This window comes from Martes martes, assembly GCF_963455335.1.
Source record: "Martes martes genome assembly, chromosome: 5".
NCBI classification, from domain to species: Eukaryota; Metazoa; Chordata; class Mammalia; order Carnivora; family Mustelidae; genus Martes; species Martes martes.
The window spans coordinates 132,441,460-132,456,756 of record NC_137892.1 but is presented as its reverse complement, the minus strand read 5'-3'; the positions used below and the strand labels follow the sequence as shown (position 1 = coordinate 132,456,756).

The window sequence follows — 15,297 nt, the reverse complement described above, 5'->3', positions numbered from 1 at the left end:
AAAATACCATCTTAGGCATGCAAATATAACGTGTTAAGAAGCTTCAGGGGCACTTGGGTGGCGCAGTTGGTTACACGGTGACTCTGGGTTTTGGCTGAGGTCATGATCTCAGGGTTGTGAGATCAAGCCCGGCATCGGGCGCCATGCTCAGCCCAGAGTCAGCTTGGGTTTCTCTCTCTCTCTCCCTCTGCCCCACCACGCCCCGCCAACATGAGCCCGCTCATGCACACGCTCACACTCTCTCTCTAAAATCAGTAAATAGGGGTGCCTGGGTGGCTCACTGGTTAAGCCTCTGTCTTCAACTCAGGTCATGGTCTCACAGTCCTGGGGTCGAGCCCCATATCAGGCTCTCTAGGGACATTTCTTCACAAATTTTGAATAGCAGTCCATTTGCGGTAACTTTAAGCCCTCTAGAATAAGCAGAATGGGTATGTAGTTGCTTCTAATAGAATAATATAGACAATTATGGTTTTTCTAAGACCCTTTCCAACTCTGTGATCTTCTGAATGACTACCCAGAATTTCCGAAGAACAAACTGCATGTGTGTGTATATGTGACTATGATTTGTTTTGGTGTGGCAATATGGTTTTTTTTTTTCCTGTTCTTACATCATTGTACAAAATTATAATATTCCAAAGGGTAAGCACCGTAGCCATAATTTTCTTTATAGTTCCACCATGCTCCGTAATAATTCTATTATGCTTTGATTGTATAGAATATTTGACAGCCTAGTACAAAGATACAGCTGCATTTCTTTAAACATGTCTATTATATCTTTGGGTTTATACCAAAATAACTTTGAGGACTGTGATCCATATAACAGAATGTTTCTTTACAAAGTTTTTTGCCTTGAGCTTCCTTTAAGTTCCAGACTCCTCCAATGAGCCTTATTTTTTTTTCCTGTTAGACCCTTTAATTCTGAATTTGTTGGCACTTCAAGAAAAGGGCTTTTCCCATAATTCATTGTGCCCTGAACTTACGTGACTCTAACTTGCATTTGGCCAATTAGGGACATGGCCAAATTGCATTCTTTTTGGGTCTATTCAGTTAATAAATGGCACTTAACTGATGCTTTCTTTCATATAATATTTAACAAGAACTCCTAAGTTGCATTGATTATGCCCTAAGAGATGAGAGACCGATGATTAATTCAGGTGAGCACCTCTGAAAAGATTTGTCAGCTTCCTGTCCCGCTCTAGCCAGATTTTCTGGAAAACCTTGGGAAATGACTGGAATTCCCCACCAATCTGAGACTGCAGATGAGTTTTCACAACATTAACTGGGAAAAACAAGATTCCCAGCGCGGTGCCCAGCAGACCTCCACAGACAAAATCATTGTCCAAATGAGCGCTCTGAGTCATGGCGGTAGGCAGATGCTCCTTACTGGGACCTCAAAAGCCAAAGAAAAGGACACTGTGGAATCCATTAGGGAAAAGAACAGGTACCAAGCCTCAATAATACTCTCTCATTCCATGGCATCTGAGTGCCTTGAAAGCCTGGTAAGTGTTTGTAAATTTGTCATGATGCTTCTGGTCTTGAAGCAATGTCTGAACTCTTTACAATGGAGTGAAAATTGCTTCTGTTGTCCCTGAAAGGACTGCAGCCATACTAGGGGTTGCTGACTCAGGGGTACAGATGTGCTTTCGGAGAAAGAAAGTCCTCTGTCAGACCAACCTAAGTGCCAGTGTGGTTGTCTTCTGCATCAGTGGGGGAAGGATTTCTCGATACAAGTTTCAGAAGCCCTCCCTCCACAACCGAAGCACCAGGTCCTGGACTTTGATTCCATACAGCTGCTGCTGAAAGAGCAACTTCCACGTGGGAAATGTGATTGTGGCATTGTTGAAAGCCACACAGTGGCCACACAAATAATGTCTCATTTCACCAACATTTGCAATAGGAGGTGAGAGATCTTGTTTTGAAGGTATTGGGATGGGTGGCCTTCTTTTCAGGAGCTTCTGAATCCACCATGTGGCTCAAGAGCTTTCTACTTCATGAAGGATATTTTTGACTTGTAACACCATCTGGGATGGTAGTTTTTTGATAACTCGCTCACCGTCTTCCACTGTTACTGGTCTGTTAGGTTCTTCTGCGGTCAGTTTTGATACTGGATTTGCTGAAATATCCAGGCTCCATGACAATCTTGACACAGAAAGAAAAATAGAATAACCAACGGCAGCCATCTTTCTGCTCGATCACGCCATTGCGGCGGCTGCGCAGGTGCTGACCGTGACCAACACCCAACGACCACCCCCCTACCAAAAGTGCATTTTAAAATATTATCTACTTTACAGAATTCATTTTGAATACAAATGTAGAAACCTCTTAGTAGAGTTTATTGTGTCAAGTTGTTGTCTCACTAACCCATCAGTTTTATATTTTGTCTTGAAAGATGGACCCTGTACTGTCAACATCAGTTCCCGTTTACTCGTTGAGGCTGGATAAGGAATATGAAGTGCGTGTGAGATCCAGACAACGAAATTCTGAAAAGTACGGCGAGTTCAGTGAGGCGCTGTATGTAGCACTTCCTCAGATGAGCCCATTTGCATGTGAAGAAGGTAAACGATTTAAAATGGCAGCCAACATGGCTTTTGTCTATTAATAGAGTAATACATTGCCTATGTTTCAGGGTGTTCAGATGTCAGGGTGAGAGACCTCAAGTTCACTCTTTTTTTTTTTTTTTTAAGATTTTATTTATTTATTTGACAGAGAGAGATTACAAGTAGGCAGAGAGGCAGGCAGGGAGAGAGAGAGGAGGAAGCAGGCTCTCCGCTGAGCAGAAAGCCCGATTCAGGACTCGATCCCAGGACCCTGAGATCATGACCTGAGCCGAAGGCAGAGGCTTAACCCACTGAGCCACCCAGGTGCCCCAAGTTCACTCTTTTTAACAGATACTGTTCGTTACAGAAATGGGAGGAGAACTTAGTCTGTGATGATTCAATTCAGGGGATGTCTGGGGGTAGGTGTAAGTTAGAGAGGGGAAGGTGCACTAAGACGTCAATGGGGTGATCTCTGGATGTCAGAATTTCAGATAATTCTTTTCTTCATACTTTTCTATATTTCTAAAGATTTCTATAATGAGTTTGTTTTGCATTGATAGTCCAAAAAATTGCTTTTCAAATGCATAGTGTAGAAATAGTGGATCCATATGAATGGGTAGATATGTCACATCTAAGGCAAAGCCTAATACCGTGTCAGGGTAGGTAGTCAATGGCAGCCGCTCTGGTTTTAGAAAGTTTAGGTATGGCTTTTACCTGGAGACAGGCTTATTAAGTCGCATGCTAGTTATGTGCCAGAATGACATGGAACATTTGAAGATCCAGGGCGCCTGGGTGGCTCAGTGGGTTAAAGCCTCTGCCTCGGCTCGGGTCATGACCCCAGGGTCCGGGAATCGAGCCCCGCATCGGGCTCTCTGCTCGGCAGGAGGCCTGCTTCCTCCTCCCTCTCTCTCTGCCTGCCTCTCTGCCTACTTGTGATCTCTGTCTGTCAAATAAATAAATAAAATCTTTAAAAAAAAAAAAGAAGAAGAAGAAGAACCTATATAAGAAAAATACAAAGATAATTCAAGTTCAAAGAAATGAGAATCTATGAATTCAGAATAAAAGAATTAGAACTTTAGACACAGAAAGAAGTCTGCTTAACCATGAGCAGTAGGTGTATAAAGTGATCACTCCCACATGGGAATTAGCCATAGTGCCTCTGCAGTGAAGCTCTGTCTGAGTTGCTGAGGCCTGCTGACGAAATCACAAGCTAGAGAGAAACTGAACTGCTATTTCTGTGTTGATGCTACAGGTAGAACTCATGACACTAGAGAGCACTTAAATGAAAATGCCTGTAGCACTGTTTTTTCTAAGTTTTAGTTAACAGGCTTGATCTTTTAAACAGTATTTAATATAATGAAATTCTGATTTTAAAAGTACACCTGTGGGGTGCCTGGATGGCTCAGAGGGTTAAGCCTCTGCCTTTGGCTCAGGTCATGATCTCAGCGTCCTGGGATCAAGTCCCGCATCGGGCTCTCTCTGCTTGGCAGGGAGCCTGCTTCCTCTGCTCTCTCTCTGCCTGCCTCTCTGCCTACTTGTGATCTCTCTCTCTCTGTCAAATAAATAAACAAAATCTTAAAAAAATAAAAAAATAAAAAAAAATAAAAGTACACCTGCGGGACACCAAGGTGGCTCAGTCAGTTAAACTTCTGCCTTCGGCTCAGGTTGTGATCCCAGGATCCTGGGATCGAGCCCCATGTCAGGCTCCCTGCTCAGTGAGCAGTCTGCTTCTCCCTCTCCCTCTGCCCCTCCCCTGCTTGTGCTCTCTCACTCTCTCTCAAATAAATAAATAAAATCTTTTAAAAAATAATAAAATAAAAAAAGCAAAAAGTACATTTGCCACACACCCTTGAAGTTTATTGTGATGCCATTTAATTCAATTAAGCATAGATCTCTTAACTGATTCTTCCTTCCATGTTTAAAGAAAAGTGAAGTTCTAGCTTTGTTATGTTCCTGAATATGTTATTGATATAAAAACTTACAGATATCACAAATACTAAATGGCGTTCTCTCCTCCACTAATTCTTTATAATAACCATCAAATCTCCCTTAGGGATTTTAATAACTGAATAGGAAAATAAAAATAACAAAGGAATATTACAACATAAAATCCTACTTTTAATGAAAAAACATTAAAGTCAATTCTACCTGTCTTTTCGTGTAAAGCAGATAACCCTGAGGTGGAGTGAAGGGAGCCTTCCTACACTGTTGTTGGGAAGGTAAATTGGAGCAGCCACTTGGGAACACAGTATGGAGTCTTAAGAAGAGAGTATTAAAATATAGAGTGTTAAAAATTGAAATATCAGGGCGCCTGGGTGGCTTAGTGGGTTAAAGCCTCTGCCTTCGGCTCAGGTCATGATCCCAGGGTCCTGGGATGGAGCCCCGCATCGGGCTCTCTGCTCAGCAGGGAGCCTGCTTCCTCCTCTCTCTCTCTGCCTGCCTCCCTGCCTACTTGTGATCTCTCTCTGTCAAATAAATAAATAAAATCTTTTTTTTTTTAATTGAAATACCATATAATCCAGTAACTCCACTACTGGGTATTTACCCAATGAAAACACCAGTTTTATTCATTCACCTACTAGTGGACATTTAGGCTGCTTCTGTTATCTTAGCTATTATAAATAATGCTGCAATGAGCATGAGAGATAGGTAGATCGTTCGATCACATCTTTATCCGTTATGGTATATTAGCCATAATGAGGATGAAAGTTCACTATTCACAACAACACAGATGAAGCTAGAGGGTGTGATGCTAAGTGAAATAAGTAGGACAGAGAAAGACACATACCCTGTGATTTCATTCGTATGTGTAATCTAAAAAAACAAAATAAATGAACAACAAAGCCAAGCAGAAACAGACTCATAAATACAGAAAACAAACTCGTGGTTGCCAGAGGAGAGGACATGCGGGAGGTTAGGTGAAACAGATGAAGGGGATTAAGAGGTGCAGACTTCCAGTTACAAAATGAATAAGTCACAGGGATGAAAAGTGCAGCATAGGGAACGTAGGCAGCAATATTGTAATAGTATTGTACGGTGACAGGTGGTAACTACAGTTATCACGGTTAAGCGCTGAATAATGTACAAAATTGTTGAATCAGCTGTTGTGCACTTGAAACTAATAGAACATTGTATATCAACTTTATTTCAGTTAAAAAGTGGAGAACACTGGGAACCTACTGCGGGTAGCTGGTAGCCACTTGGTCTTAAGAAATGAAATTGAAGTTTTATGAACAAATTCCCCCAATTCTGCTACCAAGTAGAAGATGGGAGCCCCTGTAGTGATCTTCCTCTATCCAAGGATATTTTGTAATCTGCAAAATATGTCTGCATGTCTAAGAAGTTTCGGTCTTGATTCAAAAATAGAAACTTTGCCCTCATCTTTTTGATGGATTCTTAGTCTGGAGGGTAAAAAAATATTACCATACATAAGATAGATGATAGATAATAGATAGATGGATGGATGGATAGAAGGGAAGGAAGGGAAGGAGGGAGGAAGGAAGAGAGGAAGGGAGGGAGGAAAGAAGAGCAGAAGGGGAGGGAAGGGGAAAGGAGGGAAGCGGAGGGGAGGGGAAAGGAGGGAAGGGGAGGAGAGAGAGGAGGGAAGGGAAGGGGAAAGGGGGTAGGAGAGAGAGGAGGAGGGAAGGGAGATGGAGGGAGGGAGGAAGCGGGGAAGGAAAGAAGGATAAACCAAGTGGACATCATTTGGGTAAGGTAGTATGTTAACAAACAGTATTTCTTTCTAGAGCTGAAGCCACTAATGATACACCCTGAACACATAAGGTGCTTAAAACAGTTGTTGTGGACTTTTTATATAAACATGAATTGTGCTTAAACTGTTTGCTTTTTCTTCATTTTGATTGTTTTTCATATGTGAAAAGATTTAAAGAAGTGAAGAAAGATACCCTTGAAACAGCAGATACTCCTACATCATTACATTCTGTTTTAGTGGTTATCAAGAGAAATCACTGCCTTTACTAGATGAATATAAATTAAGAAATATTTTTGGGGCGCCTGGGTGGCTCAGTGGGTTAAGCCTCTGCCTTCAGCTCAGGTCATGATCTCAGGGTCCTGGGATCGAGCCCCGCATCAGGCTCTCTGCTAGGCAGGGAGCCTGCTTCCCCCTCTCTCTCTGCCTGTCTCTCTGCCTACTTGTGACCTCTCTCTGTCAAATAAATAAAATCTTTAAAAAGAAAAAAAAATATTTTTATGTGAAAAAGAAAAGTAAAATGCAAACATCAACTATCCTAATTCTGTGAGTGAGATAATATTCTTTTGTGTTTCAGATTTCCAGTTTCCATGGTTCTTAATTATTATCTTTGGAATATTTGGGCTAACGATGATATTATTTTTATTCATATTTTCTAAACAGCAAAGGTAGGTGTGAAAAAGTCTATTTAGATGTTTTTGCCAGTGTTTAGATTTCCCGATGTGTTTCCATTTGTTTATTTGATACTTCTTCTGCAAATCATGAGTAAAAATTTTAATTAATGCAGTAAAATATTATCACTAGTTACGCATTTGCCACTTTGTTGTGTTCATCATCGAGAATTGCTGGGTGTCTGTTCTACCTGGGAAAATGCATAGGACAAGGAGGCTGAGGCTAGTGGCCACTCACCTTGTGATCGGCTCCTCCTTAACAGGATTGTCATCTCAGAGCTGCCCCTTGATCTGTTTCAAGTCCTGAACGAGCTGGCCCATTCATTCTAGGACAATGGAGTGACACTGAACCTTTAGCTAAGTTGAACACAGTCCTATTGGACAAACAAATGTTAGTAGCAAACGAAAGCCACCTAAATAATTCAATCGAATAAAACCATTTTAGACTTCATATAATGGAGTTTTCGAGTAAACCCAGGTTTTATTGAAATTATTGAATTTAATTAAATTATTACAAATTACCCACATTTGTAAACACAGCTAAAATTCTTTCTAAATTTGAAGAGATTGTGTTCTGTATTCTTTTGGTATCCCAACTCAGGTCCCAGTCATTATTCTGGTACTGCTGTTTGATCTTGTTTGAGTCTCTTAACCTCTCTGGGCTGCATGTTCTCATGGGTAATAAAAGCATGTTGGACTGTATGACCCTTAAATATCCCTTGAGCTGTAGAACTATCACTGTTTTTCTTCCTGAAAGAAATTCCACACAGACTACAGGAAATTGTAATACAAAATACAGGAAAAATATCAGAGAAGTTATTAGTACCAATTGCAAATTTTCTTACATTTAGAGTATTTTTTAGGTCCCATGGGTTCATCCTGCCCCTTCTTCTAGAATGAGGGTGACTGACACTCCCAGTTTGCCTGGAACTTTTCCTGGTTTGAACACTGAAAGTCCTGTGCCTTGGAAAACCTCCCAGTTGCAGACTAACCAAGATGGTGGGTCACCATACCTAGAACTGAAGACACTTTCTCCAGCTGAAGCCTAGAGGCATCTGCAAATCAAAACAGGAACTGTGTGAATACACTGTAAAAGCTTTTTAATTGGAGTTGCATCTCTAGTTCTATAATGTAAACCAATGGGAAAGCAAAATTCATTCTGCAGAATTCCATTTTGCATCTAGCTTTTTAGCAACATTTCTTTTATAAGCACAAGTATTATAAAGCAAGACAATCAAGTTTTCAGTTGTTTGGGGAAAAAATAGTAAATACATTTATAGAATCTTAAGTAATTTATATATTTATGTAATGCCAACCACAAGGAGGCAGATTATTCTGTTGATTAATTTGCGTGTATTGATCTGTACAGTTGGTGGGCTAATTTACATGTAACTACAGTAGATAAGCCCACTATATATATATGAAGTAATTCACTCCTAACATTAGCTGTCAATTTTGAGTCATTGTGAAGGCCATATAAATTTGTTATGTTAATTATATTAGCTAACAAGGTTTCAAAGAAAAAATAATTCACTCAACAAAGAGAATTTTGAAAATATATTAACCTTTGTATAAAAGTATGTTCCCTAAGGATAATGAAGTTCTTAACTTCGACGCTTAGAATTACCAAATTGTAAAATTGCTCTGAAATCTTTATTGTACTCTCAAATTTCCTGTACTAAATTAACTAGAAAAGAATTAGTTTTGTTCTTTCATTTGCCCCTAAAAACCCTTTTCGTGGTCTCCATTTCTATGTTCCAATGAAAGTAGGAAATGGGAGAAGACAGTTGTCAGCAGGTGTGGAAAGAACATGAAGTTCTAATCATTAAAATGATACCCCAAAGAATGAGGTACTTATGTCAGCCTTCCCTAGAATGTTAGGGCTCGAAAGGGCTTCAGGTCCTGCCTGTTGGAAGTGTTGAGCCCATGCCACTTTTCCCTTTCCAGATCATTAAGAAGCAGCTGTAGCAAGATTTATAATGTAATTTGGATTTGAATAAAAATGATAGAAGAGTCACAGAGTTTCATGCCAGTTTATCCGTACTGTGTTGTCAGTCGTTCCCACTGTACGGTTCATCCCAGCCTTTGAGCTGTTACTAGTCGGGGGAGGAAGAACTGGCTTGGCCTTAAACAGAAGTGGGTGCCACACTGGCCACCCAAAAGCCGGACTCAGCCTGCAGATCCTCATGTGTCATTGCTTTGTGTTATGTGGAGTTGCTACAAAATGTTTACACGCTAGGGAATTACCACACAAAAATCCAGATTTCCAGGGGGTCTTTATCAACTGAAAGATCTGGTGAAACTCGGTTGATACTCCTGCATGGCAACCTGTGCTGAAGCAGAGGGCCTGTGTTCTCCATCACATTCCCACCGCCCTCTGACCTTGCCCCAGGCCTCCTTCCTTCATTTGCGTGACCTGCTTGGGCCCTAAAGGCCACAGTGTCCGTCGCCCTGGCACGAAGCCTGCCATCATGCCCAGATAGCTAGCATGTGCTCCATCCTGGGCAAAAAATGAGAGGCACACGTAACAAAGTCAAGCATCAGACGTTTGGGAATCTTTGCTTCCTGCCATTAAAATTGTGTTGCATTTTTCTATGTTTTTGGCATTTAAAGTATTCGTTGAGAGACACAGGGCAGGATAACACAGCAGGATGACAGAAGGCAAAGGGCCTGGGTTTTGGAGTTAGGTACTTTGGATTTGGGCCCCAGCTGTGCCAAGAATTAGCATATGACTTAAATACATTCCTTAAATCTCTAAATCTTTCCACAGATAATGTTATCTGCCTCCCTAGTAGTTATAAGAATTAAATAAAATGTTTAGTGTGTGGTTGACAAACTTGTGTTATAAAGGGCCAGAGAGTACATTTTTAGGCTTCTGGGGCCATGCAGTCTCAGTCACAACTCCTCAGCTCTGCCACCATGGCATGAGAGCAGTCATAAGACTAGTGAATATGACTGTGTTCCAATAAAACTTTATTTACAAATACAGAGAGCAGACCTGATTTGACCTTCAGGCCATTCTTTGCCAGCCCACAGGTTAGTGCCAAATATATCTTATGGAGTCTGGTTTATCAGAGGCATTCAAAAAAATGGTAGCCGTTATTATTAAAAATTTATATTTTTCCTGTATCTTCTATTCACTGGTACAAATTTGTCTTAACACTTGCCCCACTAAGTAAACCTAGTGGAGGCCACTTACAGCAATTTAAAAAACAGAATTTGGCTTTTTCCTTGGTTAGGTAAAAAGGCAGATGGAAATATTCAGAACGTGGTTTCCCTCTTGAATAGACTTGACTGTCCATTCACATTAAGTGGAATATCAGCTAATGTCCCAAAAGCAGTTTATCATCCCTGCCCAACGGTGGCATCTCTGACTCGTAGGGTTTTTTTTTTTTTTTTAAAGATTTTATTTATTTATTCAACAGACAGAGATCACAAGTAGGCAGAGAGGCAGGCAGAGAGAGAGGAGGAAGCAGGCTCCCCGCCAAGCAGAGAGCCGGATACGGGGCTCGATCCCAGGACCCTGGGATCATGACCTGAGCCGAAGGCAGAGGCTTTAACCCACTGAGCCACCCAGGCGCCCCTTGTAGGGTTTTTTAAAACAATAAATGAGTTGACTAGAATTGCTAATCTCCAAGCTTTTTTTCTTCCCAGAGCTGCAGTGTTAATTTTAAGACATAAATTCTAGCTAACACTATTAACGAACTAGATAAATGAGGTGTTCAGATTTATTCAGGAAGTGTTTATTGAGCACCTTCTGCATGCCAGGAATTGTTCTAATTGCTAGGGATACGATAAAGTGCAAGGCAGGCAGAATAGACATTGAAATGAATTATGGCCAAATAATTTGAAGGGGTTCCTGGGTGGCTCAGTCGGTTAAGCATCTGCCTTCAGCTTTGGTCATGATCCCAGGGTTCTGGGATGGAGCCCCAAATCAGACTCTGCTCAGCAGGGAATCTGTTTCTCCCTCTGCCTAATGCTTCCCCACTTGTGCTTGTTTGCTCATTGTCAAATAAATAAATAAAATCTTTAAAAATAATGATTTAAATATTTAGAACAGAAAATTTAAGTGCATGGTAAATTGGATATATAGATCCATATTGATCAGTTAGAGATAGTTCAAATTCAGTCTTTCCCAACTGTAATGAACCCTGCAATGACAGACACCTGGTTTATGAGATCATCTTAAATAATTTTATAATAATGTGAGCCACGCAGTGCAAACTTAGCTCCGTCCATCCTTTTTTGAGGGTGCAAATAATTTTGATTCCATGTGTATTGGCTCTTCCTCCTTTTTCTTTTCTTTCTACCTCTTCTCTGCAAATTACTCATGAGATGTACATTAAAATTACCATCCTTATAGATGAAATGGAAATTGGCTTTCGATGGAATCAAATTTCTCATTTGCAAATACTAATGCTGGCTTTCAATAAAGACAAAAGGGGGAAAAAAGATTTTAGGAAACCATGTTTTATTTAAATTGGCTTCACATGAGGGCTTTTCTGTTGATTTTTGTTCTTTCTTTTTTCTTCTATAGTTTTTCCTCATCATTTATAACTCAATATTTTCTTTCTCATATTCTGCATATGTGGAGCACCAGAAAATTTGGAATAAGTAATACTGCCACCAACATTTTATTCCTATCTTTTGAAATAAGAGAATGTATAATTTTATAGATATGTCAAACCAAAATTTCATTTGTTTTCAAGGATTAAGATGCTGATTCTTCCCCCTGTTCCAGTTCCAAAGATTAAAGGAATTGATCCAGATCTCCTCAAGGTACTTAATAAATTATCGAAGTGACAAAGACCATTGGTTTTTGTTGAGAGCTTTTGCAGGCTCTATGTATCATGTTTTATTTTCGACCCCTCTGGAGAAAAATGTTCCCAAATAACAGATCTGAAAATCATAAGAAAGTCTTACATATTTAAAAGTTCTACACTAATATGTTTCTCATTATATGGTTTTGTTACTATTGTTCTTATCGTAACCATAATTTCAGTCTGAGTGTTATTTGTCAAATCCTTTCATCATTGTGAGTTTCTTTTCATAGATCTCATTTTCTTTCTGTTTCCTAGGAAGGAAAATTAGAAGAGGTGAACACAATCTTAGCCATTCATGACAACTATAAACCTGAGTTCTACAACGATGACTCTTGGGTTGAATTCATTGAGCTGGATATTGATGACCCAGAAGAAAAGACTGAGGGATCAGACACAGACAGACTTCTCAGCAATGACCATGAGAAGTCACTTAACATCCTTGGGGCAAAGGATGATGACTCTGGACGTACCAGCTGTTATGAGCCTGACCTTCTGGAGACTGACTTCAATGCCAGTGACATGTGTGACAGTACTTCAGAGGTTGCTCAGCCGCAGAGGTTGAAAGGGGAAGTAGATCTCTTGTGCCTTGACCAGAAGAGTCAAAATAACTCACCCTCTGCTGATACTGCCTCTACCACTCAGCAGCCCAATGCTATCCTGGCAAAGGAAGACAAACCAAGACCACTTCTTATCGGTGGAACTGAGTCAACTCATCGAGCTGCCCATCCTCAGCTGAGCAATCCGAGTTCACTGGCGAACATCGACTTTTATGCCCAGGTAAGCGACATTACTCCAGCTGGGAGTGTGGTCCTTTCCCCGGGCCAAAAAAATAAGGCAGGGATGTCCCCATGTGACAGTCCTCCGGAAGTGGTCTCGCTCTGCCAAGCAAACTTCATCATGGACAGTGCCTACTTCTGCGAGGCAGATGCCAAAAAGTGCATCACTGTGGCCCCTCACGTCGAGGCTGAATCACGTGCAGAGCCCAGCTTTAACCAGGAAGACATTTACATCACCACAGAAAGCCTTACCACTACCGCTGGCCAGTCTGGGACAGCAGAGCAGGCTCCGAGCTCGGAGAGGCCCGTCCCGGACTACACCTCCATTCACATCGTGCAGTCTCCGCGGGGCCTCGTGCTCAATGCCACGGCCTTGCCCTTGCCTGACAAGGAGTTTCTCTCATCATGCGGCTACGTGAGCACAGACCAACTGAACAAAATCATGCCGTAGCCTTTCTCGCGTTTCCCACAACGTCCGTATTTAATGGTAAAGAGTCGGCTGGGGCATGAGTGCTTAAACCAAAACAATGTTTAAACCTTTATGGGGCGGTGGGGGTGGGGGATAGGAGAGTGGATTCTAAATGCCTTTTCCTGAAATGTTGAAACATGATATTAAAAAAGAGAAGAAGGCGGCCTAATGCGATCGATATTCCTATTGTGAATTGTAAATATTTTTAAAGAACTGTCTCAAAGACTGTTTAGTGGCGGTGATTGTCTTGTTAATGTGGGTGTTAATTTTGTGATACTAAGCATAGAATGGCTGTTCTTAATGTATAGTGAATCATGCTTTTTGAAAAAGCGAAAAATCAGGTGGCTTTTACAGTTCAGGAAAATGGAATGCAAATCATAGCACAGGCTAATTTTTTTTTTAAGTAATTGGGAACTAAAATTATAGGTAAGAAGGCAAAAAAATAGTTTGGATATGTGAAACATTTATTTTGACATAAAATTTATAAAGATATTTTTAATAATTTACACTTCAAGCATGGCTATTTTCTATCACACGATACACTGTGTACTGTAGTTCATGCAGACCCCTGGAAAGAATGTAGCGACTACAGTCGAAAGCTAGTTTACTGCTTTGGTCTGTACACCTAAAGAAAAACAAATAAACAAGTTAGTTTTTTACCAGGCCCTTTTTATACCTCCCCAAACTCCTTAAACAGTTCCGAAATGATTGTAGTTACCTGCATTACTGGAACAGGCTCATCTTATTTAAATTTTTTTAAAACTATCTGTTAGTAGAGAAAACTTAAAGACAGAGGCACCAGTCAAACCAAAAGAGGCAGACAAAAAAACTCTTTCTTGCCCAAATTTTGGTTCCTGTCAGGAAGCTCCATACTAGGAGAAGTGGGAAGGGGAGCCGGACCCTCGGGCAGGCTGCTTGGGTGCTCCGGCTGCACGTGGGGGGAGTTTTGGGGGCGGACAGTTCATGAGGGTTAGGCCCCAGAACCTCTGTTGTAGCATCTCTTCAGACAGGACTTGATTTTGTTACATGGTTACCGAAGAAGGGAATAAAGTACAAGAAGCATTTTGTAAGTTGAAGCAGGTGGAAGCGAAGTTAAACCAGATCGTGGAATAAAAAGTTCGAGAAAGAGGTTTTTGTTTCACAGCCTATAGCCAGACGTAGACCCGCTCTTCCTGGTAACAAGAAACAGACGGGACGAGATTTTAAATCCCCACAGAGAAGTCAGAAATGTCTTAAACCCGTAGCGGAAACTTTCTTCCTCACCAAACCCTTCTCTCGGGTTTATTTGAAGTAGCAAACAAAGCAGTCCCTCGTTTTTTATTTCCCCTCTGAGTGGCTTGGCCTCAAAGCGGGTAGTCAGAAGGAAAAAAAAGGGGCCTGAAGTAAGGTATAAATTATTGTTCAGTCCCTTAGTAATCTCAGCACCATTCGTAGGAGCTTCGGGATCACTCCCCAAAAGGTTTGTCAAAGGAGAAGAATCTCATCGTCACTGAAGAATGCTTCTCACTTTAAGTTTGGTTTTGTTTTGTTTTCTTTTCTTTTTCTTTTTTTTTTTTTTTACATTTAATGAAACTTTAAAGTTAGCTGTAACTTAATAGTATTTGCCATTTAGCTCAGACCTTTTTAGGAAACAGGCTTAATGGTTGGTAATTTTAAATTCCCTCTTTCTTGCAGGAAGGACAGTGAAAAGCTAGAACTGGTGTTCCAAGTTCAACATGTTACTTTGTAATAGGTGTTTAATAGGTTTTCTGCTACCTTGCTGCTATGGTTTTCTCTAAGAGCTACGTAATTTAGTTTCATATACAATTTCATCGGTGTAGAACCTAATTCAACTTAAAACTGTGTCCTTGGGAAAACTATCTCACTATTTCACAATAGGCTGACAACAATTTTCTATAGCCAAAAATAGCTAAATACCTCAATCAGTCTCAGAATGTCATTTTGGTACTTTGCTGGCCACACAAGCCATTATTCACTAGTGTGACTAGTTGTGTCCTGCAGTTTATATTAACTTTCCTTATGTCTGTGGATTTTTTTCCTTCAAAGTTTAAATAAATTTATTTTCTTGATTCGTCGTGGCATGCTCCTATCGTCAAACACCCACATGAAAAGCTCCTTCAACCAGACTGCAGACTCTTCGGTTCTTCTCACTGGAAGGGGCGCTTAGCACGATTGGCTTGAACACGTTGGCAGTGGATGTGGGGATTTTTACTATGTGCTGGCAGCTCCCTACCTCTTTTTTTTTTTGAGGAAACAGGAGCTCAGCTCAAAAATATGATTCTGGCTTGCCTAGACTGCGCCTTCTTCCCAGG

General features: G+C 40.7%; 1 protein-coding gene and 1 pseudogene across 7 annotated transcripts in view; one reads left to right on the top strand and one right to left on the bottom strand.

The window, feature by feature from the left end:
* GHR (growth hormone receptor) overlaps window positions 1–15,054 on the top strand; it is a 257,386-nt gene extending 242,332 nt beyond the window's left edge. For all 6 annotated transcript variants that reach the window (XM_080803555.1, XM_080803551.1, XM_080803552.1 and 3 more), the window contains 4 exons: window positions 2,390–2,555; window positions 6,824–6,914; window positions 11,627–11,696; window positions 11,996–15,054. In XM_080803555.1, the coding sequence (XP_080659681.1) occupies window positions 2,390–2,555; window positions 6,824–6,914; window positions 11,627–11,696; window positions 11,996–12,967 (1,299 nt within the window). In that variant the 3' untranslated portion in view covers window positions 12,968–15,054. The remainder of the gene's footprint in view (window positions 1–2,389; window positions 2,556–6,823; window positions 6,915–11,626; window positions 11,697–11,995) is intronic.
* On the bottom strand, window positions 1,079–1,968 carry LOC308342878 (mitochondrial nicotinamide adenine dinucleotide transporter SLC25A51-like; annotated as a pseudogene). Its single transcript has one exon. The product of its transcript is annotated as a mitochondrial nicotinamide adenine dinucleotide transporter SLC25A51-like (transcript).
* Window positions 15,055–15,297: the final 243 nt, after the last annotated feature.